The 27812-nt window shown below is 34.3% G+C and overlaps 1 protein-coding gene across 7 annotated transcripts in view; it reads right to left on the bottom strand.

The window, feature by feature from the left end:
* LOC150091454 (protein still life, isoform SIF type 1-like) overlaps positions 1–27812 on the bottom strand; it is a 1372582-nt gene that overhangs the window by 166741 nt on the left and 1178029 nt on the right. For 6 of the 7 annotated variants that reach the window (XM_090375616.1, XM_090375656.1, XM_090375640.1 and 3 more), the window contains one exon: positions 16398–16442. The exons of the other annotated variant lie outside the window; for it this stretch is intronic. In XM_090375616.1, the coding sequence (XP_090231742.1) occupies positions 16398–16442 (45 nt within the window). The remainder of the gene's footprint in view (positions 1–16397; positions 16443–27812) is intronic. 7 annotated transcript variants of the gene reach the window in all.

The following is a 27812-nucleotide window of genomic DNA, read 5'->3' on the forward strand; positions in this document are numbered from 1 at the left end:
GATAAAAGCATACAATCTACAACCATGTAAGGTGGCCATCAAGCGTTATGCATCCCTGAGTTTAAAACTAGCATATCACAAAATACAGTTTCACACTGACTTTTCAAAATTTCCATTTTTAATAATATTCAATTTTTCTATATTGCTTTCTCAGAATTTACAAATATTATTATAACCATATACTAATAATAGTACAATAACAGTTATTAGTATTAAGTAATAACTGGTGGATTTTCATATTTAATTATTAAATATGAAATTCACAAGTAAATATGAACGTAGATAACAAAAAGTAAATCACATTTCAAAAAAAGCATAATTAGTGGTAAGGAAATGATCTTGTGTCTATTTCCCCCATGTGTCGCTACAATCCCCATGCAGATAAACATTCAACAGTTTATCTATTCTGGCCCCTAGCCAAAAAAGTTGGATACACTGCCTTATAGAATGGGATAACCACTTCCTTTGCCCTGCTGAATAGGCAAAATTCCTTTATAACACTGACATAACCCCATGAGTTGTCCTAGCATCCATTTGCAATGCTCGGAGAATTTCAGTTGGATTGTACAATTACCCATAGGCTTTCTTCATTCTCCACTTCCTTAAGTATGGAACCATCCAATAGTATGTTATTCTGGGATTACTACTACCCATATGTAGTATTAGCATTAGCCATATAGTGCAAGGTTTTGCTGAATTAAAACATAGCAACCACTTTTCTGACCATCCTTGAAGAATATTCATGTTGTACTGAAGGTACACCACTTGGCACCAATTATTACTCTCCTAATATTTACATCATCTGCAAATTTTGACATTGTGCATTCTATCCCTTCACTGATATCATTTAACAAAATCAAAACAACAGTGGTCCCAATACTGATCCTTGGTGGATACACTTCTAACTAAGCCCAATCTGAAGAGTAACCATTAATCATGACACTTTGTCCCACAATCACCCTACAATCCACCTGAGAATCCTACCCACAATCGCAACATATTCCAGCTAGTAGAGTAACCTCTTGTGTGGGAGGGACCGAGTCAAATGCTTTGCTAAGATTCAAGTAAACACCCAGTTCATGAGTGATCATGTCAAAATAGCTAACCAGGTTAGTTAAACATGAATTTCCCTTAACAAAAACGTGATTTGTACCATTCAGAATTCCAATTCTAACAAAATGTCCCTCTATTGTACTCTTTATCATTGCCTCAATGATTTTTCTACCACTGAAGTCAGACTGTCCAGTCTAATAGTTACACACACTTAGAACCATCATCATGTACTGGTGATACATTTGAACTTCTCCAGTCTGATGGAATCTCTACACAGTTCCAATAATTACCATAATAATTAACCTTAAGAAAAATGCATAAAGAAAATGCACAATATCCCAGATTGCTTCACAGCAACAAAGGGCTAGATTATCTATAAATTTTTAATTTGTTCTTATCTACTTTGTATTCACACACAAGACAAAATTCTGTCCTGCTCTTTACTCTCTTGGCCAGTGATTTAAGATATTCCATAAAGCTAATATTGTCACTCTCCTTGCGCTAACTGCCTAGTTGATAGATACAACGTAGTCTAAAATGATCATAGCCACTATCCTGAAATTAAAACTTATGATTTACTTTTAAAAACTGCAAACTCTTTCTACATAATCCAAATTAGATACATATTAATATTAATAGTGGCAAATGATGCAAGAAAGCAAACTTATATAGCATCAACAAAAAAAAAATAAATAAAAATACAACACATCCCATATCACCTGACCATCCTATTTGAAAAGTTTGTCGAGTTCCTAGTTCCTCCGTGAATTTATTCAAACTACCCAATTACACATCACAATATGGAAGTTTGTTTCAACAATCAACTACCTACTAGTTGAAGGCAAATTTCCTTACATTTATCTTGCAAACATCCTCCCTCAATTTGAATTTGTACCCCCACCCCTTATGCATGTGGTCTGGAAGAGGCAGGAAGCCAACAGCATTGAGCTTACTCAATCCATTCAATGCCTTAAACACATTGATTAGATCTCCTTGCAAGTGCGTAGTGCTTCAATTTGCAGAACTGGAGCCTTTCCTGGTAAGAGCACCCTTTTGTTCCCCTCTCTAATCTTGCTGCTCTTCTCTGCACCCACTCTAGCATATCTATATACTTTCTAAAATGAAGCTTTCAGAACTGTATGCAGAACTCAAGATGTGGCCTAACCACTGCCTTATAAAATGGGATAATCACCTCCTTATCTCCACAAGAAAAATTGCTGTATATCATTTGGCAAACCAAATGAGCTGTTCTGGCAGCCAGCCTATCTACACTGCTCAGAGAACTTCATGATTGAGTGAAGAATAATTGCAGGTCTTTTACATTCTACAACACCCAGAGGTAACACACAGTTGTATATTCCAGGATTCCTACCCATATGCAGTGACTTGGATTTATCGATAAACTTCAATTGCCATTTCTCAGCCCATCTACGTAATTTTGCCAGATAATGTTACAATAGCATACCCTGATTACTGTTATTAATCACCAATCCAACCTTTGTATCATCTGCAAACTTAGACATAAGCCTGATATGCCTTCTTCAAAAATCATTAATAAATTGCAGAAAACAACAATGGTCTTGCTTTCATGAAATGAAAACAACAAAACCCAGAGGAACTCCACTAACAAAAAAAAAACCAAAAGAGCAGTGCCCCATTGATAACTCTTTGTTTTCTCCAGCTCAATCATCCCTTTAAATTGTCCCTAATGCCACACTGCTCCAATTTGTACGGCGGTCTTTTATATGGAAGTGTCAAAAGCTATTCTGAAATCTTGGTATATAATGTCAACATAACTTTTTCCATCCATAGTATACAATCAGATTGGGCAGACAAGATCACCCCTTAACAAACTTATGGTGTGACTGCATTCTGGTCTAGATGATTCTGCACTACGATAATTTATATGCATCACATGTATTTTTCTTCCCTGCCACTAGTCTCATCAGTTTATCTGACATCTAGTTTTGTCTAAGTGTGGTGTGTGTTATATGGGTGTTTAGCGCACAAGCTGCACTGGCTATAGTGCACCTATCCATAGGGATGTGTTAGAAAATAATTCAGAATTGAAGCAAAGGTTGCAAATGCTCATTTTGGAATATTTTGAGAGCACCTGTCAAATATTACTTATCTTTGCCTTAACTATTAATAAATATATTTTGTTTATATTTCTATTTGTGATGCTAATCATTAATGTAGCATATCATCCTGAAAAAGGGTTAGAAATGTGAAATTCCTAGGTGATACACTTTCTTTGAATACCAGTATAAGTATAGAAGTCTTTTCTACTTTTCTTTGAATTTTTTGACAGAGAATTCTCATAACCTGAGTGACCTGATTGCAAACTAGTTTCCATATGCTGTATGTTTCTGTATATCCTGATAATTGATATGCATCCCATGAACTTTTCTTCTCTGCCATTAGGGTCTTTAGTTCATCTGACATCCACATGGGTGTAGCCCTGAACAATATCTCTTACTTGGTACAGAAAGCCTAGTAGCTTCTATGATTAATTACCTGAAAGCCTTCCATTTAGAATTTGCAGCTGGACACATCATCAGTTTGTCCCAATGAATATAATTTAAAAATAGTTGTAGATCACTGTAGCCACTGTAATCAATGAAAGCCAAATCCCTTGCATTTACCCAAGACAGTAGTTAGATCTTTAAAAAAATTCTACATCAATATACTGAAAACAACCACCTATTGGTTTCTTTATCTGGAGATTCCTAATGTGCACAAAGCGTCACCGCTGATAAATAAATCAAGAGCACTGCTTTCTTTTGTTGCCCTTCCAACATGCTGGTGTACAAAACAGTCATCCAATAAATCCAGAGAAGTATTACTATTCTGTGAATGACCAACCAAATGTTCTAGTCACTATCTGGAAAGTTAAAATCTCCCATTATAAGACAATCTGATTTACCAGCAGGCTCTATTTGTCTATATAGTTCTTTGTTATACTCATCACAATCATTTGGCCTATAACACTCTTCGACTCTCATTTTTGTATTCCCAGTGCTTATGTCACGCCAATCTGCCTCAAAATTGCACTGACCACTCAAGTCAAAAAAGTGCACTGCTCTACTATGAGATTATTTTAGTTCCTATTGTGTGTGCATCTTAACAAAGTGCATAACACTTCTTCCATTATCCTGTGCTTCCTTTCCATAAACATTGTACTCACTATAATCAAATTCATTCTGCACCACTTGGGTCTCAGTAACACCATGTCTTCAATATTTCTACAATGTTTGCATTTGATGACATAAACAGTACTTCGAATTCATTGAATTTGTTTATTATACTCCTAGAATTAGTGTATATATACATGCTCTTTTTTGCTATTAGTAACCCTAACATAGCCCATTTATTTTCTTGTTCCATGAGGGCCTCAGCAAGCCACAAAATCGCCGACATCTCACTTTTAAGACTGCTGCATTTCCCAATAGAAGCAGTACAAGAACCAGAAACAGCTGCCTTCAGCTGTTGTTAATCTGTTAGCCTGTGTCCCCTCCCCCCTCAAGCTAGCAGTTTTCTGACCCACCTAACAGTTCCTTGATAGCATCAGCAAATATTCTTGCATCCCTTCTATTTAAGTACATCTCATCCCTATAAAAACAGTCTCTCCTGTTGACAAGCACAGATCATGCTGAGAAAATTCCTACCCCCATGAGCCTCACATATTCTCTCCAGGCCCAAATTGATTAAGAAGGCTCTCATCATGTACTCTCTTCTACTGTCTGGAAAGAATTGCAGACACTTTCAAATTTAATTTGTGTTGAATGGCTGAATGCTTCATATATCCCTCTTTTTAATTCCTTCATGGGCATCAAAGTTGTATCGCACTTTCATAAGCCTATTGGAACCCTGAATTGGAACTTAATCTCCTCGCACTCTCTGGAACAAAAGAACACAAAGACATTTCCATCTGCTGTATCATGTCGGATTACAGATAACTCAGAAAAAAGGGGGGCAAGTGGCTCACTGGGTGTGTAGCTGTGATTTTCAAGAGAATTGCCATCAATAGTTTTCTCCTGAGCCCAAAGTTATTTCAAGAGCTTTTTGCTGTGATGGTCTTTCAGGCATATTTTAAAATAACACATGAAAGAATAATAATGTGACATTATTCATAAATTATCTGATGACAATATGTACTACACTAAATAACACTACTGACTTTCTAAATGCTTAAATAAATACAAAAATAAGCTAACCTTATTTTTGTATTTATTTAAATATTAGGACCTTTAAACTATTTATTTAATACAATTTAAATACTCCAATTTAATACAATTTAAACATTAACTAGTATGATGAATTCTACTACAATTTACTAGTTATAAGACAATGTTTGCAACAAAATACCAATAGCAAAGGCTCTATGAATATTAATTGTACATTATTAAATGCTTGGTCAAATTCAAAAATGAGCTAACATAAGTTTATTAAAGCAATTAAACTATTTATTAAACATAGTTTTGTATGTTAATTACATAAAAAAGGACAATTAAACTATTTTTAAACAGTTTTGTATGTTTATTAAGTAAAAAAAAAAAAGTCAAAAATTTCCAAAAGCTTATCCATTTTCAAGAACTCAAAATTTCAACTGCCACATAGTACAGCCTTGACCATTATATCATTTGTATATTCATTGTATTTCTTCTCTACAATATAGATTTCTTCTACCTACTAGGACCATACTGATAAAAATGTCCTCCGAAAGCTCTACAGAATTTTTCATCATGAGTTAATCCAAAAGGCTTTCACTAAATAGTCCCTCTTATCCTGCATGGCCAGAATTGCATATAAATATATATCCTGTCCTTACTCATGGCATGTTTTCAGCATGGTCCCATATTTATCCAAGAAATCATTGGTTCATTACTCTTAATATTATTATTATTCCTACATGAATAATAATGCACTATTTACCCCCATTTAACCTATGACTATTATCAATTGTTGCTCCTAGCAGCCGTGCTCAATGTTAAACTCCAATTTCTATTTTTCATCCTGTGTGCCTAATTTATCTGGTTCTTGAGAGTAGTAAGCACACAAGCTAATCTTTGTATCATCAGCAAATTAGAAAATAAACTTGATGTGACTATATCATTAATCACTACTGTTTTCAGTATTTATTAATTCTGAATCCTGAAGATTTCCACTAATAACCAGTCCATAAAAAGCACTGGTCATTAAAATCCACTCTCTATCTCCTGCTACTTTACCCACAGCAGCAACCTGCCCCTAATACAATGCTGCCTAGTTTCTACAGCAGTCTTCCGTGTGGATCAGTATTAAAGGATTTACTGAAATCAAAGTTTATGATGTCAATTTATTTTCTGCATACAGTTTTTATGTGACTGCATCATAACAGCTAATCCAATGTATGACTGCATCATAGCAGCTAATCCAATGTATGACTGCATTTCTTCTTCAATCAGTGAGTCCATTATTTTAACTGGAACAAAAGTAAAGTTTATAGGTTTGCAATAAATCACTTCATCTTTGGATTCCTCTCCCCTCCCATGAATAAGAGAGACATTTACCCACCTCCCAAGTCCAAGGATGATTTTATCATAATTATGGCTACAGGTTTGCTTATCTCTTTTGCTGCTTCTTTTAGTACAACTAGATAGATTTCAATCAGCCTAGAATTTCTTCTCCAGTTCACTTTCAGTTATCATAAAATCATCATTAGAACTAGGTATATTTATGGTATCCCAATCCCTAAAAACTTTTTTAAGTGTGGATGTAGATGCAAAATATCATCAATTATGCTATTTATATCCAGTGGCCCAGTGTGGTTCATCCCTTTCATTAGGATTGAAAAATTCTTGAATATGGTGGGCAAGAACACAGAAATAGAAGGGCTGATTCCTATAACTGAGTGCAGAAATTTTCTATGAGGGTACTTTTCATTCGGGTAATTAGCTAGTCTCAGGCAGAGATGTAGTTTTCCCACATATATGCAAAGCTATAAAATTATATCTCCAATCTAGGGTAGACCGTTTACAGATACTGATGACACACAGTTTTAGTTGCCTTAAACAACCCAACTCATTGAAATGGAAAGCAATAATCACAAACATTCTTATAAAAAGTTATTAGTATCAGCCATATGGTGCAAGGAAGCCTTAAGCTTTTGTTACACCAGTCAAAATAATAATAATAATAATAATAATAATAATAATTAATTTAAAAAATAATAAAATAAAATTAACTATTTGACTTCCTCCTCACATAGGTGTCTATCCAGCTGACCTTTGAATTTCCAAAGATGCCAGCCTCAACCACTTAAGGAAGCAGCTTATTTTAGTAATTAACATCTCAGTGGTTGAAAGAACACATCCTGTAATCCAGTCTAAACCTCTTACCCCATAATTTGAATTTATGGTCCCTAGTTCTGGAAGCATAACAGTGAAAAATTCACTCTCATTCATTTTACTTTCACCTCTCAGAGCCTTATACATCTCAATCAAGCTCTGGCCTTCTTTCAAGATGCTCAATGTCTTTTTAGGTGTGTTCTGCATAATTGAACAAAGTTTTCCAAGTGTGGCCTTACAGCTACACTGTATAAGACCTTATACAGTGGGATTAGAAAAGGAATTAGAAAAGTGAATTGGAATATCATCGGTTTTGCTGAAAGAAGAAGAAATGAATCACTTATAAGTTTATCAAGTGGAAATCTGCTGTACACCAATGGAAACAGTGAAAGGAGTGAAGGTGGAGTTGGGTTTCTGGTCCATAAAGATTTTAAAAACAACATTTTGGAATTCAAAAGTACATCACCAAGGGTGTCAAGACTAATATTCAAGATTTCTAAGAGGTACAAGCTAAAGATTATAATGATTTATGCACCAACATCGAGCCATGATGATGAAGAGGTTGAAGAAATGTACACTGAAATTGAGAGTCTTCTAGATGAGCAGAAAACCCACTACACTATTATTATGGGGGACTTCAATGCTAAGGTTGGAAAAAGGCAAAACAGCGCAGAAAGAGGAACTATAGGAAATTTTGGAATTGGTGAAAGAAATAAAAGAGGTGAAAGACTTGTGGAATTTGCAGAATCTCAAGGACTGTCAGTAATGAACACTTTTTTCAAGAAAAGGGTGAACAGAAAGTGGACATGGAAGAGTCCAAATGGATTAACAACTAATGAAATCGACTTCATCCTCACTAACAGAAGATATATTGTGAATGATGTTACCGTCCTGAATAAGGTAAATGTTGGAAGTGATCACAGAATGGTAAGATGTACACTTGATATAGATGTAGGAAAGGAAAGGAAAAAACTGACTAGAGTAAATAATACAAAGGTCTTTGAAATAACAGAGGAGGAGAAAAAGCAGTATTTACTGGAACTTAAGAAGAAGTTTGAGCTTCTGCAGACTGCTCAGGACCAAGATATCGACGAGGAATATTACAACTTTCTGAAAGTGATAAAGCCCAAGAAACCTATAGGGAAACAGAAATCCAAAGAAGAAAAAATTAGTCAAGAAACACTTGTCATGATGAACCAAAGACGACAAATGAAGAGCAAGAAAAACACTGACAGGGAGAAAATTGAGTATACTGAGTTATGCAAAGCCATTAGAAAGAGACTCAGAGAGGACATAAGAAGATTTAACACAAGAAATGTGGAACAAGCATTAAGGGAAAACAAAGGATTTAAATCAGCAGCCATAAGCAGTAATACAGAAAGACAAATGATACTGAAACTGAAGAATAGCGATGGTGTACTTATAAACAGCAGAGAAGGCATAATTCAAATAGCAGAAGACTACTATAGAGAATTATACAAGGAGTGAGGGAATAATACCAGCAGTGGGGAAGATGGATTGCAAAGTAGCAACACATACGACATACCCGATATTCTTCCTGATGAGGTAGAACATGCATTGAAGAAAATGAAGAATCGGAAAGCCCCGGGGGAAGATGAAGTTACTGTAGAGTTGTTAAAATTGGGAGGAAGAGACAACACAAAAACTGGCAAGGCTCTTCACAAAGTGCATTAGAAAAGGTGTGGTGCCTAAGCAGTGGAATAATGCAATCATAGTTTTGCTGCATAAGAAAGGAGATAAATCAGAAATTGGAAATTATAGACCAATTAGCTTGTTATCCCACATCTACAAGTTGTTCACAAGGGTCATTACTAACAGGTTAGAAAGAATACTTGATGAGAATCAACCGAAAGAGCAAGCTGGCTTTAGGACAGGATTCTCAACTATGGATCACCTTCACGTAATATCACAGCTAATGGAGAAAGCAAATGAATACAAAACACCATTATGCCTGGCATTTGTGGATTATGAAAAGGCATTTGACTCCATACAGCATAAGGCACTGTTTCGGGCACTGGAAAGACAAGGCATAGATACTCCATATATTATGATTTTGAAGAAAATATATGAGAGTGCTACATCCTTTATTAGACTAGACAAAGACAGTAGCAAATTTAAAATCGAGAAAGGAGTTCGACAAGGAGACACAATATCTCCGAAGCTGTTTACTGCTGCCCTTGAGGAAGCTTTCAGAAGATTAGACTGGTTGCAGAAAGGAGTCAATGTGAACAGAGAGTACCTAAACCATTTACGATTTGCAGATGACATTGTGGTCATAAGCCACGATCCCAAAGAATTAGAGGAAAATCTTAATCAGTTATGCACAGTTAGTAAGGATTTTGGACTAAAGATGAATATGGCTAAAACAAAAGTAATGATGAACAAGTATGCCATGGAAAGAGAAATAATGATTGAAGGAGCAGTAATTGAAAAGGTGGAGTCATATACTTATCTGGGACAAGTTATTAGCTGTAATAATGATAAATGTTTGGAAGTCAAGAGAAGAATAAATTTTGGATGGATAGCATTCAGGAAATATAGTCACATACTGAAGAGCAATATCCCAGTTTGTCTGAAACGTAAAATAATGAATCAATGTATACTCCCCACCATGACTTATGGAAGTGAAACTTGGACACTCACCAAAAGAATGGAAGAGAAGCTAAGAACTACACAGCGAAGAATGGAACGAATTATATTGGGAATCAGACTGTTAGATAAGAAGAGAAACACATGGATTAGGCAGGAAACTCAAGTAAAGGACATTCTTATCAAAACTAAAGAACTAAAATGGTCTTGGGCAGGACACATAGCTTGAAGACATGATGACAGATGGACTAAGAAAATAACAGAATGGTACCCAAGAGGAGCTAGAAAAAAACCTGGAAGACAAAGGCGGAGATGGATAGATGAAATTCATGAGGTTTTGAGTAGTAAATGGATGGCCAGTGCTCAAAACAGAAGGAACTGGAAAGTTGCTGGAGAGGCCTTCATCCTGCAGTGGATTGAAAATGGCTGATGATGATGACAGTGGGATTATGACCTCCCTATCATTACAAGTATATGTTCAATAAATCATCAATGGGACACCATGACCATTCTTGCCATCTGTCCTACACTGCCCAGAGAAGTCTGTGTCTGACATCATAGGAGATGTCAGACACGAACTTGTAACTCACAAGTCCCTTTTTTTCTATGTGTTTAGTTCAACCCCACCAAGTGTGTAACCTATTTTGGGGTCTATTCCTCACATATAAGACCTTCCATTTTGCTACATTAAAACATAGCCCCAGGGGCTCACATTTGGTAGTATGGGCTTGGCACACCCAGGGTCCTGAACTGGATATTATCATTCTTCTCTTTCTTGGTGATTTCCTTCTCCTGCTCTCTCTCTCAGGGTTACCCAAATTTTTTTTTGCCTGGTGCAGCATAAGCCTCAGGCTTCCTTGCACCATATGGCTAATAATAATAATAATATACATTATATAACCATTACATTGTAAACATATATATCACCTACTCTACTGATCTTGACATTGTGAATTTTAACATCATGCCCTCTATCCCTTTATTGACATCTGCAAATTTTGATATCTTACCTTCTGTCCCTTTATGACATCATTTAAGAAAATCAAAAACAATAGTGGTTCCAGTATACCAATTCTTGGGGAGCCCCACTTCTTACATTAGCCCAATCTGAAGAATAATAAGTAATCACAACCCTCTGTCTCCAGTTCTGCAACCATCCTATGATCCTAACGTGTTTCAGCTTATACAGTAACCTCTCATGTGGGACTGAGTTAAATGCTTTACTGAAATTCAAGTAAACAATGTTGAAATTATTTCATGAGCTGGATGTATAAACATTAATATGGCCAGCTTATGAGTGACTGTTAAAATAGCTAAATTTCCTTCAGAATTCCAATTCTATTTCAATCTAAATCACTGATCACCTCTTGATCACTGCCTCCATGATTTTTCCTGCCATTGAAGTCAGACTGACTGGTCAGTAGTTACCACTTTACTCTTAGAACTACCTTTATGTATTGGAGATACACTGGCACTTCTCAAATTCAAGGGAATCCTCCTGAGTCCAGTGATGTATTCATAATTAACATTAATGATTCAATGTAGTCAATATACCCCAAAATTACAAGGTATATATGCATCAACTCCAAGAGTCTTACTCACCTTTAGCTCAAAAAGTTTTCTAATAAATAATCTTCTGAATTTCAATATCATTAATTTCATGCTTTCCAGTTTCACTTGCACAGTTTCTCCTCACCAAGAAAGATATTTCTTATGTAAGTATCAATGCAAAGTACCTTTTAAGTTCATCTGTAACAGCTGGGTTAGCTAAGACTTTGTTGCATCCATTACTCAAGAGTCTGATCTGATTTCCCTCCTGTTAAGTTCATCTGTAACAGCTGGGTTAGCTAAGACTTTGTTGCATCCATTACTCAAGGGTCTGATCTGATTTCCCTCCCACTTACTCCAATCAATGAGGGGACAATTGAATCACCCATAATAAATTATTCACACTTGCTCACCCATCCATTTACATGTAGAGGCACTCATTATAATCTTCACAATCTTCAGGTCTGTAGATTACTCCCACACTCATTATACCTTTATTTCCAATTAACTCACACCACACACATTCTATACTAGTATGCATAACTTCTGAATCCAGGACAGTTTCGTCGTGTTCAGGCTAGTTTTCATAAGAAGCATAACTCCACTAGCCCTTCTATCTTTCCTATTCTTCCTAAATGCATTGAACCTACCATAGTGAAACCTATCATCCATTAGTGTTTTATGAGAGCATTAGTGTTGTAACCAGTTCAAATTCACTCATTTTATTGATATTATTGTATGGACAGTTAAAACTAAGTTCTTGTATAGTTTACGATCCTGACACATCCCTTGAATTTATTTAGGTTTGTTTTCCATACATTATCTTCGGCTCATTTTAAATTTTGCTACCCTCAAGAACATCTGAGGTGGTGTTAACTATGCTGAAATTTCTATAATAAATGTAGGATGCAAAATTTAAACTAAAATGTTAAAAAAAATAGAAAACAAAATAAATGTATGAAGAATGTCTTCAAAATGATTTTGGCTCTGGTGAAGGAAGGTAATGATCCAGCTTTCATGATTAAACGAATAATGGAAAAGAGGAAGTGAATTTCATTAAAACAATATTTATGACCTTTATATTTACTATGATGAAAAGCATATAACAATGTACTGTATATATATAAGTATGAGGCATTACGTTGAAAAGGGCTGTCAATCCACTCCAAGCCCCCGATGAAGTAGGGGATTGACGGCCATGTAGTGTAATGCAATACGTTATATTATTATATAAATTTGTACAGTCTTTAAGATTTAGTATTATTATATAAATTTATGCAGAAATTAAGATTTAATAATTATCTTGCTACAGATAAAATGTTTTCATTAGTAAAATGTTATGAAAAATCATTATCATTTAGCATTATACTTTTTATCTTAACTCAAAATGTATAGGCCATATGGAATGAAGATAACCAAACTAGGATAACTTGATTACAAATTTGTATGAACACTAATACTTATATGAAAAACACCAATAATCGGTAACAATCTACGATTAAACGAGTATATATATATATATAGAATGGATAAAATGAGTAGAAGTGACAAACATGGAGTTATAGGAAAATTATGTTTTTAAAGTTAAAAAGTTTGCACTTTGTCTCCCATTTTGTTACTTCTAACTTAAATATATATATATATATATATATATATACACACTGACAGAAATGAATCAACACAACACTGGGTGAGTTTGATTTCCCTTGGAAGGCAATAAAGGAAGGCATTGAATGAATTCTATATAATAACATTATAATAAGGAAATGCATAAGTTAATTGATTTGTTTCCCATATGTTAAGATATTTATGTAAAAAATTAAAAGTGAATAAAAAAAACTGGGTATCAGTTAGGAGAGGTAGGAAGAAACTATGGAATCTCTTATATATGGATGATCAAGTACTTTTCTTGCTGAATTGTTCCATAATCATTTTGATAATGGAACACTTCAGCATAAACCATAAATTTATGCTGAATTATTTATGTTTGAATAACAGTAAACCCTCCAAATTCCAAAAATCAGAACATATGATATTTCCATGATGGCAGGGCTTTTAATTTTTTCTTTATTAGTTAATCTTTTTGTTGCCATGCCATGTAATTCACAACCACAGTTTTATATTATCTATTTCTATAAATGCACTTTAAATGCCATAGTAGGTAATATGTTCATAAATTATTCGTTTTGATGTCAAAATTGAAAGATTTTGATAAAAAATATTTTCTCAGTTTAATTTATTTTTTAATTGAGAAATCCTGAGTTTATTTGAAAATGTAAGTTTTAGGGCTGAATAAAGTATGTATTATAATTTCCCAGTGTCGAATATTAAAGGGAATCAATTTTAGCCATCAATATGGAGCTACAGTAAAGTGACCAGATCCTTAATATTCCAATGCAAGACATCTATAGGGGGATTTTACACCCCTCCCCCCAGAAACAATATCACATATATTTTTTTTAATTTATTTTTTATCTATAAAAAATATTCACATACAAAATATAAATTAAATACATATACTTCTTTGAACCAAATTTATAAAAAAAATCACAATTAAAAAAAACAAAACAAATTAGCCTATATATATATATATATATATATATATATATATTTTTTTTTTTTTTTTTTTTTTTTACAGAAATTCAGTATACAGTACCCCACGTGTTACACTATGTGATTAACAGAAGGCTGCGTGAAGGACATGAACAGAGAAAAAATAGTTGCGATTAGAAGGGGGGAAAGACATTTAGAGGAGGTCATGTTTTTAATCGACTTTCATTTTTGATTATTGAAAAAAGGTTAGGTTTTTTCCGTGAAATAATACTAATAATAAAAATACATACTTTTAACAATAAAAACAAGAGATATTAAATATATTTTTCCGCGTAGTGAATTTTTCTTAATAATTTTTCATTATTTGCTATTTCTTCTTAAAATTCTTCACAAGAATTGCAAAATTGCACTTAACTTGTAGTATTGTTTTCAGTGTTTCTACGGTTAGTTGTATTTTTTCTGACTCTGCAACTTATTTACTACCGAAAAAAAAAAAACTCTTTCCGTTGTACCATTAGTTTCCAGAAAACATAATGCAAATGATTTGCATTATGTTTGACATTAAGTATGGAGGCTACATATCCAATCTGGGACATTTTCTGGGACAGTCTGCAATGCAGGCCAAACAGCTGAAATCCTGGACTGTCCCACATAATCCAAGATGTCTGGTCACTTTAAGCTACAGTCTCTTCTTCAAACTGAGCAATTTCATTATTTATATTTTATAACCTGATTTCAACATAAATAAAAAAAAAAAAAATTAGGTAAATTCCAATGTTTCATAAAACTTATTCAAGGATATTATTACTACTCACAGGCAACCAATTATAAATTTGCAGGAAAACATTTCAAAGCATATGTAACTTTCAGGTGAAATCTGTAATATAATACACTTTCTGGATGAAGTTATACAGAAAAGAATTTAATTTATAACTTTCAGTTTTACTTTTTTTATTTATTACTGAATTGAAGCCATGGAGCCTCTTTTTCCTTCCCTCATAAACAAAGAAAATAACTAGTAAAAAGCATGCAAAAGTGCATGTGTAAATAATATTAAACACTATGCAGATAAGTTGAATAAATATGGATTTACAATGCTTGATGACTCAATTTTTTTATTTATAAGAATATATGCATTACAGATAGATCCATTGTGACCAATGTAAACACTTTTATAATATTATGTGAGACTGCTGTAACTATTGGGAATGATTATAATAAAAAGTTATATGGCTGCATGACATTCATAATATATAACCAAATGAAATAGAATAACTTTAGCATTTCCTATAACTTTTTGTTATTCTTTTCTGTATTGCAAGAGTCAAGAACCAGCAGCTCTCATTTTGTGCATTGAGTAAAATGAAAAAAAAAAAAAAAAAATATATATATATATATATATATATACTCTCAATTATATAATTTATCTTTGATATAATTGAGCACAAACAACAAATAAAAGATATTTGTATCATAACAATCATCTTCTGTTGTGTTGTTTGTTATGTTCATTACCTTTTGAATATTCATGTATAATATATGTTGCAGTTCACAAAATTTGCCTTTTATGTTGATTTGACTCTTGGCTCAAAAAAAAAAAAAGAAAAAAAAAAAGAAGTTCACAACCCATACATGCGCTAATGTAATATAGTTTGACTACAACACTTATTTCAGTGAAATTTAACTCAATTTTGAAATCTGCTGATTTAATTAATTTAACTAAATTATATTTACCTAGTAATTTAACCATATTTCAGTTTTATTTTAATTACATGCTTAAATCAAAGCATATTTTATGTAATTATATAAATGTTTCTGGCCATAAGAAATGGCACTTTTGTAACATCTTAAAATTAGCTGCATAACTTCCAAAAAGTCTGGGATTACACTCCTTTTTTCGGATGGTCTTAATTTTAATTTATTATTATAATACAAAATTAATTCTTCAACAAATGAGAAATTTTTTATTATTATTTTTCTGATAGTTATCAAAATCAATATGTACCTCAGTATGAAACATTGTGTGAAGCAATTATTTCAGCTGATATATACAATAATGTAACATTAAAGATATATTTCATAATGTCTAAAATTTTGTCATCTCATATTAAATGCATACATTTACAATATTTGTAACTGCATTAAAACAGAAAAGTATGGAGTGACGTTACTGTGCAACACTTCTGTAAGTCAGTATTGAGAAATGAAGGAAGATGCCCTGTAGTGCAAGGTGGATGGCATGCAAGGCAAAGTGGAAGACAAAAAAAAGGAAAGGATGTGGTGTCAATCAAAGGACAAAATTACCTTTTTCAATGCTTCCACATACCACTCTACCAGGTCGCTCATGTGCTGCATTAACAACACAAAGGACTAGATGTCAGAGGCTTAGCAGGGTAAAAAAACACTTCCAAAAATGGGACATTTCTAAGGGATTCAAAACAGTCTAGTAGTAGTAGTTCAAAAAAGCAAAAAATAAAAATAAAAAAAACACAAAAAGTTTAGAGTTTCAAAATATCTTGTATCTTTTGGGCAAAAGAAGTCATCATGCTTATTTCAGATATGGTCATGCAGCAATCACCACAAAGTCTATCCTTCCATCCACTCGAACAATAAACTTGATGCCATGAGAGAGCAGATAGCAGCAAAAGAAAGACAAGAAAGCAAAATAAAATTATCCTTTCAAGATTACCAAGGACTTGTATATTTTTTATGTTTACTTAATGGCATAAAGTTATTTTTATATGGTAATAAAAATAAAGCTAAAATTAAAAGAAAAAATTAAAACTTGTATATAATAAATGTTTTGAGATGAAAAGGGTTGTTCATATTAGAAATATATATTCTAATCACAAAATAATATTAAAATGCATATTATTTTGAAATAATCCAACAATATTAGAGTATATTTAATGGGCTAAGTCATGAAAACTTAAAACTAAAAAAAAAAAAAAAAAAAATTGTACTGGCTGGACAACATAGAGAAAGTTTTAATGATATTTTTATATTTCTTCATAGTAGCAGAATATGTATTTTATATATATATATATATATATATATATATATGCATATCCCTTATTAAATTATTAGATATAAATCAAACTGGTGTTTTGTATAATTCATCCTTGTAAACATAAAATAAGAATTTCTACTGGAGTGGCATTCATTTTTTTTGAAAGGAGAAGATATGGACACAAATCTGTTTCCAATCCATAACTTTCAAGTTCACTTACCAACCTTCTTATAGATGAGGATGTCAGCACTATCAGTTATGTACATTTCTTATCTGTAGGCAATGTATGAAACTATTTAAAAATAATTAGAACTGTCATAAAATAATAAATAAAAAAAAACATTAATATTGTGGACAAATTATAAAATTTTTGAAATTAATACAACCATCAGAAAACAAAAAATATCTTACTAGAGAGCGATATACCATGACATCACATCTTGTACTTCTTTAAAGAATTAGTAGGACATCTTCTCCACAATCATAGTCTTTTCTAAAATGATCTCATTTTAGAAAAGATTATGAACAAGATGCCTTACTAATTCTTTAAAGAAGCAGCAAATCATATTTTGCTGCTTCTTTAAAGAACATGATTTGCTGCAAAATCATAATTAGTATGTCTTACTAATTCTTTAAAAACCAGAAAATCATACTTTGTCTTCTAAATACCAATTTAAGCAGGGTAAAAAAGGGAAGGGGAAGAACTGAAGACCACTCAGAATTATATTGTTTACAACCAAAAAAAGTTCAAATAATATATAATTAATATGTAACTGTTGGTAAGTCCAGCCAATGCTTTTTTGTGTCACTACTGTGTAATTAAATTTTGGTTCCATCCTGTACAGGGATTAATCTTCCCTTCTACATCAGTTTATAATTGTATTATTTACTCAACTGATCAGGATGTGCAGGATTTGCTATTTTCAACAATTATAGTACAAGGAACAGCATGAAAAATGACTTAGCATAAATTCATTATAATCAAGGATATTACACGACCAATTCCCAATGATAAATTATCAAAAGTGACATGTGATAGTGAATAAAATAGCTTATTAATGGCACTTTCCACATAGATTTGTAAAAATGCAAACATAAAAATAATGTTTAGAAACGGTGTTAATAAATTACCGAATTCTGTTGACTTTGATACCTTTGGATATACATTAGAAAGTAATATGTACTTGAAATACAGTATTGATTACTTTAATCATCTTAGAGACACAGATTGAAAAGCCAACAGAAATAAAAAGAGAAAACTTATTCAAAGGATATCCTTAGTCTTAAGAAACAGTTGAAATAAGAGGACCCGAGGCAGAGACAGAAGTAACATTTTGGAAGATGAGTAAGAGCAAAATTAAGGAGACCAAAAGAAAGAGGTTTCTGAATATTGCAGATGAAGTAAGAACAGAAAAAAATATATACTGTTAAAAGATTGATTAAATAGCTGTACAGGGTGGCCCATAAGCAAAGAAACAAAGCATGTCTGTGTGTAAATAACAAAAATACTTTAAATATATATTTTAATTAATAGTACACACACACACACACACACACACACACACACACACACACACACAGAAGGGGCACACATAAGCTTAAAAAAACAAAAATTTACAGATACCTGTCTTATTACTAAATACTTTATTCTTTAAGAATCTCTTCTACCTGGATCATCCTCATTCAAACTTTGCAGCAAAGTGGGATGATAAATGCTTATTTAAGTTCCTTTATAAATATGTTTGAGTTTGTTTTAGGTATTTTAAGTTCCAAACTTCACTTTAAGATTTTTTCAGACTTCTTTCAATATCCTCTCTTAGAAGTTCCAAATTGCAGATGTCTTTAAGACACAAAGTCAAATTAACGGTGCAGAATCTACCAGGATTTGGTAGATTCTGCACCATTCCCATTTCATCAAACTTTTACATAATTTGTTTTATGGTTTTTATTGTGAGTGGTTTATGTCCAAAAAAAACTTGAACTGGCATGCAAATCCTGCAGCATTTTCATATTTTACATGTCACTTTACAATTTTAATCCTTTCCTTCGTTGTAAGGCTCATGGTATTTTTCTTATGTTCAAATTATTCTGAAACAATAAAAAATATAGATCATATTTTTCAAATAACTTATACATATTTACATCAGCAGTTATTCAAGGTAGTGTCCTTACTTAAAGACCATGCTGTAAATCAGATCCAATTAGACCATAAAAAAAAGAATTTGGGCAAATTACAAACTATATGAACAAATTTAATTCTTGTTAATGCAGAACTTAAGTTAATTTGCAGTAACACTGAGTGTTTAAAATGATGAAAAATGGATTTTTGGTGCTAATTTATGCTATGCTGTGCTGTGCTTTTTTCAAAAAGCTGTGTTACTTTTGTTACAGGATTATGACAAATCATATTTCTGTGCAATGCACAAAAATAGCCAATAAAATCTTTGATCAAATAAAATTTTAACATTTAACTCAATTTTACGATGTCTTAGGTACATTATCAAATGCATAAAACAGCTGTTATGATCATTGTGTCTGTTTCATTTGCCTTCATGCAAAAATTCAACTCCATGTAGGCAGATTTTCATGTAATTGTATATTTGGATCTTTTAGAAAGATTTATCAAGCCACACCAAATTTCACTCAAATCAGACCAATAGAAATCCAGCAATTTTTAGTGCTGGATTTCTATTCCTATTGTTATCATTGTGTCTGTTCCATTTGCTTTCATATAACAACTCAACTTCCAATTGGTAAATTTTGATGTAATTTTATATTTGGATCTTTTAGAAAGATTTATCAAACAACCCCAAATTTCACTAAAATCAAACAAATATAAATCCAGCAATTTTTATTTTAATTTAATGTCATATAGCTTAAAAAAATGACTAAAAAGTTTGCTATCTTAAAATAAAGAAAAAACACCGGACCAATAGGAAAATAAGAAAGAAAAAAAGCTCTGTATAATCACAGACAAAAAAAAAAAAAAAAATTAAAATTAAATATTGCCACATATGATCCCCCGCTCTTATGACAGAAAAGTTAAGGAAAAAAGTTAATTTCGTTGACCGGGCACATCGGTTCTGGGACCGTAAATGGCTCGAGAGCTTGCGAATCTGCTCATCTGATAACAATACTATTAATAGGGACAGAGGCATGCGTATGCATCCCCTCTTTGAAACTGTTGTCCTGAGTATGGATGAGTGGTTCCGTTTTACACGTTCCCGAGCTATTTCTGCTTCCAGTTCAGACCATGCACTGGTTGAACCACATGTGGAAAAACTGTGAGCCTGCTATTTAAGGAGATGTTGCAAGAAGCTTTGATACTGTTGAGGAAGGAAGCCGACGCTTCCGAAAGCTACAAGTTTTTATCGCTTTTAATTACACATAAGTTTTATAGTATTTTATTTTATTTTATTGTAATGATGTTTTAATTCAGTTTTATTTTATTGTAAATACAGTTATCACATTTTATAATTTATGGTAGATTACATCAGTTTTACTTATTTCATTGTAAATATAATTTTCACATTTTGTATCAATATTTTGTTTACAGTAATAATTGAACTTAATGGTTGGTGTACGAGTTGCTTATTTTATTGACATGAGTTTTCCCAACCTCGGAGGTCTTTTTCAGGAAGTTAAAGAATCTTATCTCTGCCCCAGTAGACAAAATTAAATATTAGTGAATTAATCACAGCAGTTTGTGAATATACCAAATAAAAGCAGAACTAAGCATTGTGTAACACTGATTTATCATTTAAATTACAGATTTTTTTTCACCAATTTTAACCATTTCTAAATATTTAAATATTATTAAATTACATAAAAATCTAATTTTAATTAGTCATTTTACATTATTGATTGTGTCAGCTTCTTTCATTTAATTTATGTCATGATTAGGTTTCATTGTTTTCTTTTGTTTCCAGTATGACTAAGTCATACTGGAAACAAAAGAAACAGTACATTGAATGGCAAAATGGCTGAGAGAGAAAAGATCGCACACGAACTTGGAACAACCGGTTTGGGAGGAAGTTTTTAATAAAGATGGCAATGTGTCCCCTAAGACCAAAGTTATATATGTCTTTTAAAATTCCACATATCTCCAAGCCATGTCATACACTTTTTCCATATCAAAGAAAACCGACATCTGATACTCACATTTCAGGAAAGCAACATAGATAGATGTTTCCAGGTGAATTAAATGGTTGAGTGTTGACCTGTTTCTTTCGAAGCCACACTGTGTCCTGGAAAGAAGGTTGTTAGCCTCCAAAAACGACACGAGTCTAGTGTTGACTATTCTTTCCAAGATCTTGCACAACCAGCTGGTCAGAGCTATAGGATGATAATTAGATGGTATTTTTGGATCTATTCCTGGTTTGAGAAAGGCAAATACAACTGCCTTATGCCAAGAGTCTGAAAACTGCTCTTTGATATAAATTCTATTGTAGACATGGAGCAGACAACCATAGATTCTGACGAAAGATGTTTAATCATCTCATAATTGATGTCATCTGGCCCGACAGCACTCACCTGAGAATGAGACAGTGCCACCATCAGTTTCCAATGTGTAAAATGCTGATTGTATGGCTCACAGCCATTTAAGGACAGCTTCAATTGTTGCTTTTCAAATTTATGTTTGATGGCCAGAGACTCTGGGTTATAGGATGTTAAAGCAGACACACTGGCAAATGTTTCCCCAAGAGTGTTTGCAATTGTAGTTGGGTCTTCAATTGCACATCCATTATGCTCTAGAATTGTTAAAGTGTGTGATGTGTGTTTCCCTTTCATTTTCCAGACTTTTTCCCAGATGACTTTTGGTGTGGCCGACCAGCTGATGGAAGATGTAAAGCGGATCCAACTCTTTCTGACTCTTACATCTAATATAACGTGCCTTGGCATGTGCATGTTTGAAGGCTATTAAATTTTCTGTGGTAGGATATCGAAAAAAAATATCACCCATGCCTTTCTTGTTGCTATGCATTCTATGTTCCAGCATGGTTTTGGAAATGATGGAAACCACGTTGATGTCTTCAGAATTGCAATTCCCGCTGCTTGGACAACAGTGTCTGTAATGTGCTTTACGACATCATTAATTGGCTCCTTGTTGACTGTGATGGTATCAAACAATGCTAGATCTTTGAAGGCATTCCAGTCAGTGTGATTGATCTTCCACTGTGGTATCCTGGATGGGAGGTATGGTCTCCCATTGCAAAGGGTGGATATCACAAGGAAGTGATCACTACCATAAAGTTTGTCTTCAACTTCCCATGTACAAACAGGAAGGAGAGAGGGGGAGCATATAGTTAAGATCAATCGCGGTAAATGTATGGGTAGGCATGTGGAAAACGGTGTTATGTCTCACATTTAGTAGGGCTAGGTTATTGTTTTTGAGCATGTGCACTATGGTCTGACCCCCTTCTGGTGATGTTAGCACTACCGACAGAGTATTGTGTCCATTAAAATCCCCTAGTAACCGAAAAGGGGACAGCAATTGCCTAATGAGATCATTAAGGGCTGCCTGGGAGACCTTAATGATCTCATTAGGCAAATAGATTGAACAGATAGAAGAAACCCTATCGATAGACATATAGCTACAGCCTCTAGATTGGTAGTGAGTGGCATAGTTTGAAAGGGGGGTATGGTTACCCACAAAGATGGCGACTCCTCCATCCCTAGTTCTGCCTTTCCGGATGATAGAACAGCCATGCATGAGGGTCCTCATTAGCTTTTAAATATGTTCTCCTGTAAGCAGAAGCACTTTAGCTTGTACTTACATAGGAGGGTCTTGATGTCTTCACTGTTTCGACGGAAACCACGGCAGTTCCACTGCAGGAACCTGAAAGTGAACATTGCTTAGATTTGGTGGCTCCATCTGTGGGCTTCCAAAGGGCTGAGGGCTTTACTTTCTGTCTTGGATTTATCCTTTTTGGAAAAGAATGGACATTGTTCATTGTCCATATCTTCATCCACATAAAGTTCCAAGACCGTATCATCATTTGTTTCCATCACCTCTATCTCCATGTTTTCATTTGTCACAGGCAAAAAAATCAGGATTTTTTGTTTCCTCTGTATTATACTGTTTAGGTAGAAGTGGAACAGTAGTGGTATAGATATTGGAGTGAGAGCTGACTGGGTGTTTTTAATTGGCTTTTGAGTGGTCAATAAGTAATAGTGTGCAATGGGAGCAAAGGATTCTTTTGGTGGGATTGTTATATCTGTTTGAATTCCAACAGATTGCTTCCGGGCAGCCTTCTGTTCATATGTGGGTTTATTACTACTTACTGGCATTACCAATTTTCTTGTGATAAGGAATATTCAGCTCTGCTTTGTGTTGATGTATTTGCCTTTCTTGTTTCCACCACTGGAAATCCCTAGAGTATGCAGGGTGCTCACCTTCACAGTTGACAGAAGTGAGTTTGGTAGCTTTATATGCATCACTTTTGTGGTCTTTTGCACTGCACTAAGCAAGGGCAGGGACTCCACAACAGGCCATCTGTGAATGCCCATATTTCTGACATTTAAAACAACGCAATGTGTTTTGAATATACGGCTTTACAGTGCAAATTATGTACCAGGCTTTAATCATATTTGGAGATGGTAGAAGTAAATGTAAGGATGAGGTTCCTAGTTGGTACTGACTTCCCATTCTTACGCATAGAGATTCTTTTAACAGCTTTCACTCCCTGTGGCTTTAGTTCAGAGATGATTTCCTCCTTAGTAACCTTGAGGAGGTCCCACTCTGAGATAAGACCATTTGATAAATTTAGAGTTCTGTGTGGTGTCACAGTAACTAGTATTCTTCCAAATGATGTTGCTCACTCAGAGTGCCCATCATTTTTGGTTTCAATTTAGAGGTCCCCAGAGTGAAGCCTCTTAACTGATTTAGGGGACCCTGCTAACTCCTCTAAACCCTTCTGTATGAAAAAGGGCAACATTTTTCCAACTAGTTTCTGTGTTTGAATGCATGATGAGAAATCTGGGAATGGGACCTGAGAGAACTTCAGTTCACGGTCTCTTTGCTGCGCTGATGTTTATAATATTGGTTCAGTGCCTGGGCTCCCCACCCAATGTGGAGCCCAAAGGGATGGCTACTACCCGGCAAGCAATAAATGCACTCGGTAGTGGAATGCCAGGGCTACCCAGATACTATATCTGCACTGCCACCAGCCAGCCTGAATCCTGTCCCTCGTATTATGAGGGTAGCTGCATAGCATTGACACTGTTAACCCTTGCATGGCGAACTCACTAGCCAATCGATTCTAGCCAGGCTATCTAGAACCACTTGTCTTTTCATTGTCAAAGCAGGGTCCAAAGTGGTGTGTTCAAGCTGGGTCCCCCTCAACCATCAGGATCCCCCCTTTCCAAATTTCCACTTGTCGCAGCACATAGCAAACATGCTAGATTCCATTGATGTTAGCCTGGAACCTAGGCTGTGGGTGTTGGATCTCAGTGATGCTAATCTGGAGAACCAGCAGTGTCACTGAGAGGGCCCCCTCACCACATACAGGTGCCCATGTTGAGGGACAATCCATCGGTGATACACTGACTTATGTTGTCTGACTTATATTGAAGTCTAATGTCAAATTCAATGGAAAAGTTTGTGAAAGTCAAGCAGTTACTCGTGACATTTCAAAGACCTTTTGATCATGTTTGGCATAAATGTCTTCTAAATAAGCTTCCATCTTCTGGTGTGCCAACTGTTTTTTGTAACTGGTAAGTATCTAGTTTTCTCTCTGAGAAAACTGTATACCCAATCACAATCCATCTACCCTCACTCACCACGGGTGATAATAGATGGATCTCTGCCTTCTAACTTCTCCACTACGGCAGGTGCTCAAGGTTCAGTTCTTTCTCCTGCTATTTTCCTCTTGTATATTAATGAACTTCTTCCATTGACTGGAAATCCTATCCTTAGTTTTTCTGATGATAGCACATTCCATTCCACCTCCCAGTTTGAGAAACCTTGCCCTGCACAAACAGCTTCTCAAATATCCACAACCAATTCCTTAAATGCTGATCTCCAAGTAATTCAACAGTGTGGCAAAGATAACTCAGTTGATTTTAATCCTTTTAAAACTCAGTCCTGTCTTATATCTCACAGAAAGGATTCCTCTACTCCTATTCTTATCTTCGATGACACTCAGATTCCTAGACAAGATCACATATTTCTATTAGGGATTACCCTGACTTCTAATCTCGCTTGACATAAGCACATCACAAATATTGCTTCCTCTGCATCTGAAAAACTGGGTTTACTCTTTTTGCTCTCAGAGTTCGTTTTCTTCCAAACACCTGCAAATTTGTCCTATCATGAAATATTGTTGTCACATATGGAATGGTAACCCCAAAACTTCTCTCAGGCTTCTATATTCCATTCAAAAAAGGGCAGTTAGGTTAATTAATGACCCATCTCTAACAAAGTCTCTCCACTCTCTGTGTGATAGATGTTCTGTTTCTTCTGCATTCCTTTTCTACAGATGCTTCAACGGATGCTGTTCTTATGAATTGGCTTCTATAATTCTTGCTCTCTCTCTCTTCCGAACCAGTCTGAACACATGCTGCAACCAGTCAGCATCCTTTTACTGTCCAACTTCATACTCACAGAACCAACTTCTTTTCTTCAATTATTCCTTCAACTTCCATTTTTTGAATAAACCTCCCTTCATATGTGTTTCCTTAAAATTATAATCTACAAAAATTGAAGTCTAATGTCAACAGGTATCTTCTTTCATCTTCTGAACCTTTAAACCATGCATAGTACTAAGTACTATAGGTTCTAAAACCTTTTGTGCTTGGGTTTAATAAAAAACCTTTTGGGTTTTTCGTTAACAAAACAAAAGTCACAGTTGTTTTGTGCATTTAAAGGTGCAGTATTAAGACTTCATCATAATAATTAACTAGTCAGGCAAGACTTTCCCTTCACAAACCAATGCAATGATAGGTTAAGGATACTATTCCTATCACAATGGTCCTGCATCATATCCTTAACCACAGACTCCATGAATTTTCCCACTGCTTAAGTCAAACTCATTTGTCATTGTGGCTTGGGGTGAAGTTAATGCTCTCCAAGTTAGGAGGATTGGCCTGTAAACTAATAATGATGTAATTAACATCTCTAATGGGATGATGCACTCATATGCAACACTTTTTATAGTATAAAAGAGGATATACCAACACTCCTGGAGCCTTACCTTCACTCAGTTTGAGTAATTTCTCCTATAGGCTCTTCTCCAATTTTGACATATTACTTAATTTATAGCAGTCTGACTCCTTGTCACCAATCCCAGATGAGCCAACTCCTCTGCTTACTTTTTCTGCATTTTCTATGACTTTTTCTCTTTGATTAAGTAAGAAGCCTATGTGATTCTTTTCTTTTTTTGTGTTCATGTCTGAAAAGAACTCCTGATCTCCCTTTTTAGCTCCCCTTGCTAGCGATATCTTGTAATTAGCTTTCACCTTTCTTACCCCATCACTGGGTTTGTTAAACATACACTTACAGAACTAGCATAAATAAGTATCTCGTGATAGTTGGTAACTATCCAATGCTTTTTTTTTTTCTCGTTAATCTCTCTTGTCATCGATGTGGGCATGTTTCTTTTGCAGAACTTCTCCACTGGAACAAATGCATTTGTAGCTTCCAAGATAAATCCCTTGAACGTTTTCCATGGTGAACTTGTATCCAAGAATACAGCTGTCTCTCCAGTTAACAGAGTCCAAGAAATACCTCAATCTACAACAGACCCCTTCTTGAAATTTGAGTCCTCCTCTTTTCTTTAGACCACAGAAATCTCTTCAGTTACTATCTATTTTACGACATTGTGGTTAATATCTGCTACTGGTTCCTGCACTGTAAAACTTTGGATGAAGTTCAAATCCTAGCAAGAACCAAGTCAAGGATATTAGAGACACTTGTATTTTTCTCTGGCATAGGAATAAATAACAATCATTCAGATGGCTCAAAAATCTGGTTTCCAATAGCATACTGTCAGTCAACAATTTCCAATCTATAAAAGACAGGTTGAAATTGCCTATAATGAGGCAATCATACTTGGCAGCCTATTTGAGTTGCCAATAGTGATTTTTGTCATACTCCTCAGAATCATTTGGTCCGCAATATATTCCAATTATCACCTCTTTACTCTAAGTCATCTTGAACAACACATTCAATGTCCAACTGAATTTTATCTGACTCTGGATAAAGTATTACTGCTTTTAGAGAGCTCTTGTTAAGATGCATGCCTCCTCTTAGAGTTGCCTTTGACCTCCTGTATATACTATATTCACTTTAGAAGACTAAATGCTCAAGGCATAATACATTATGGGTATGTTATGACTTGAGCATTTAGTCTTCAAAATATTATCATTATCTTCACCATTTGGCATCTCTCATATTGTGGAATTAACTTCGCAACCATGATGGCATGTCTGCATTACCAGGGTACCTGCCTGCCCACTGATGAGTGAGCCAACAAGCTCCAAAACACATCTGGATGGTGGTGCCCACTGAGAATAAATAACAGTAGTCGCCTCTACTAGAGAAGCATTATTTATTTATTAAAGAAGTGCAATACCTTGTATATCGTTGTGAAGGTAGCCACAATATGAGATAAAATCTAAACAATGCCGTTACACTACTTATGTAGTTAAACTTATGGGTAAACTATGGTGTATTTACACCAGTATTATATACTATATTCACTATAATG

The sequence above is a fragment of the Mastigoproctus giganteus genome, chromosome 1 (assembly GCF_048544385.1).
Source record: "Mastigoproctus giganteus isolate SK-2022 chromosome 1, ASM4854438v1, whole genome shotgun sequence".
Taxonomy (NCBI): Eukaryota; Metazoa; Arthropoda; class Arachnida; order Uropygi; family Thelyphonidae; genus Mastigoproctus; species Mastigoproctus giganteus.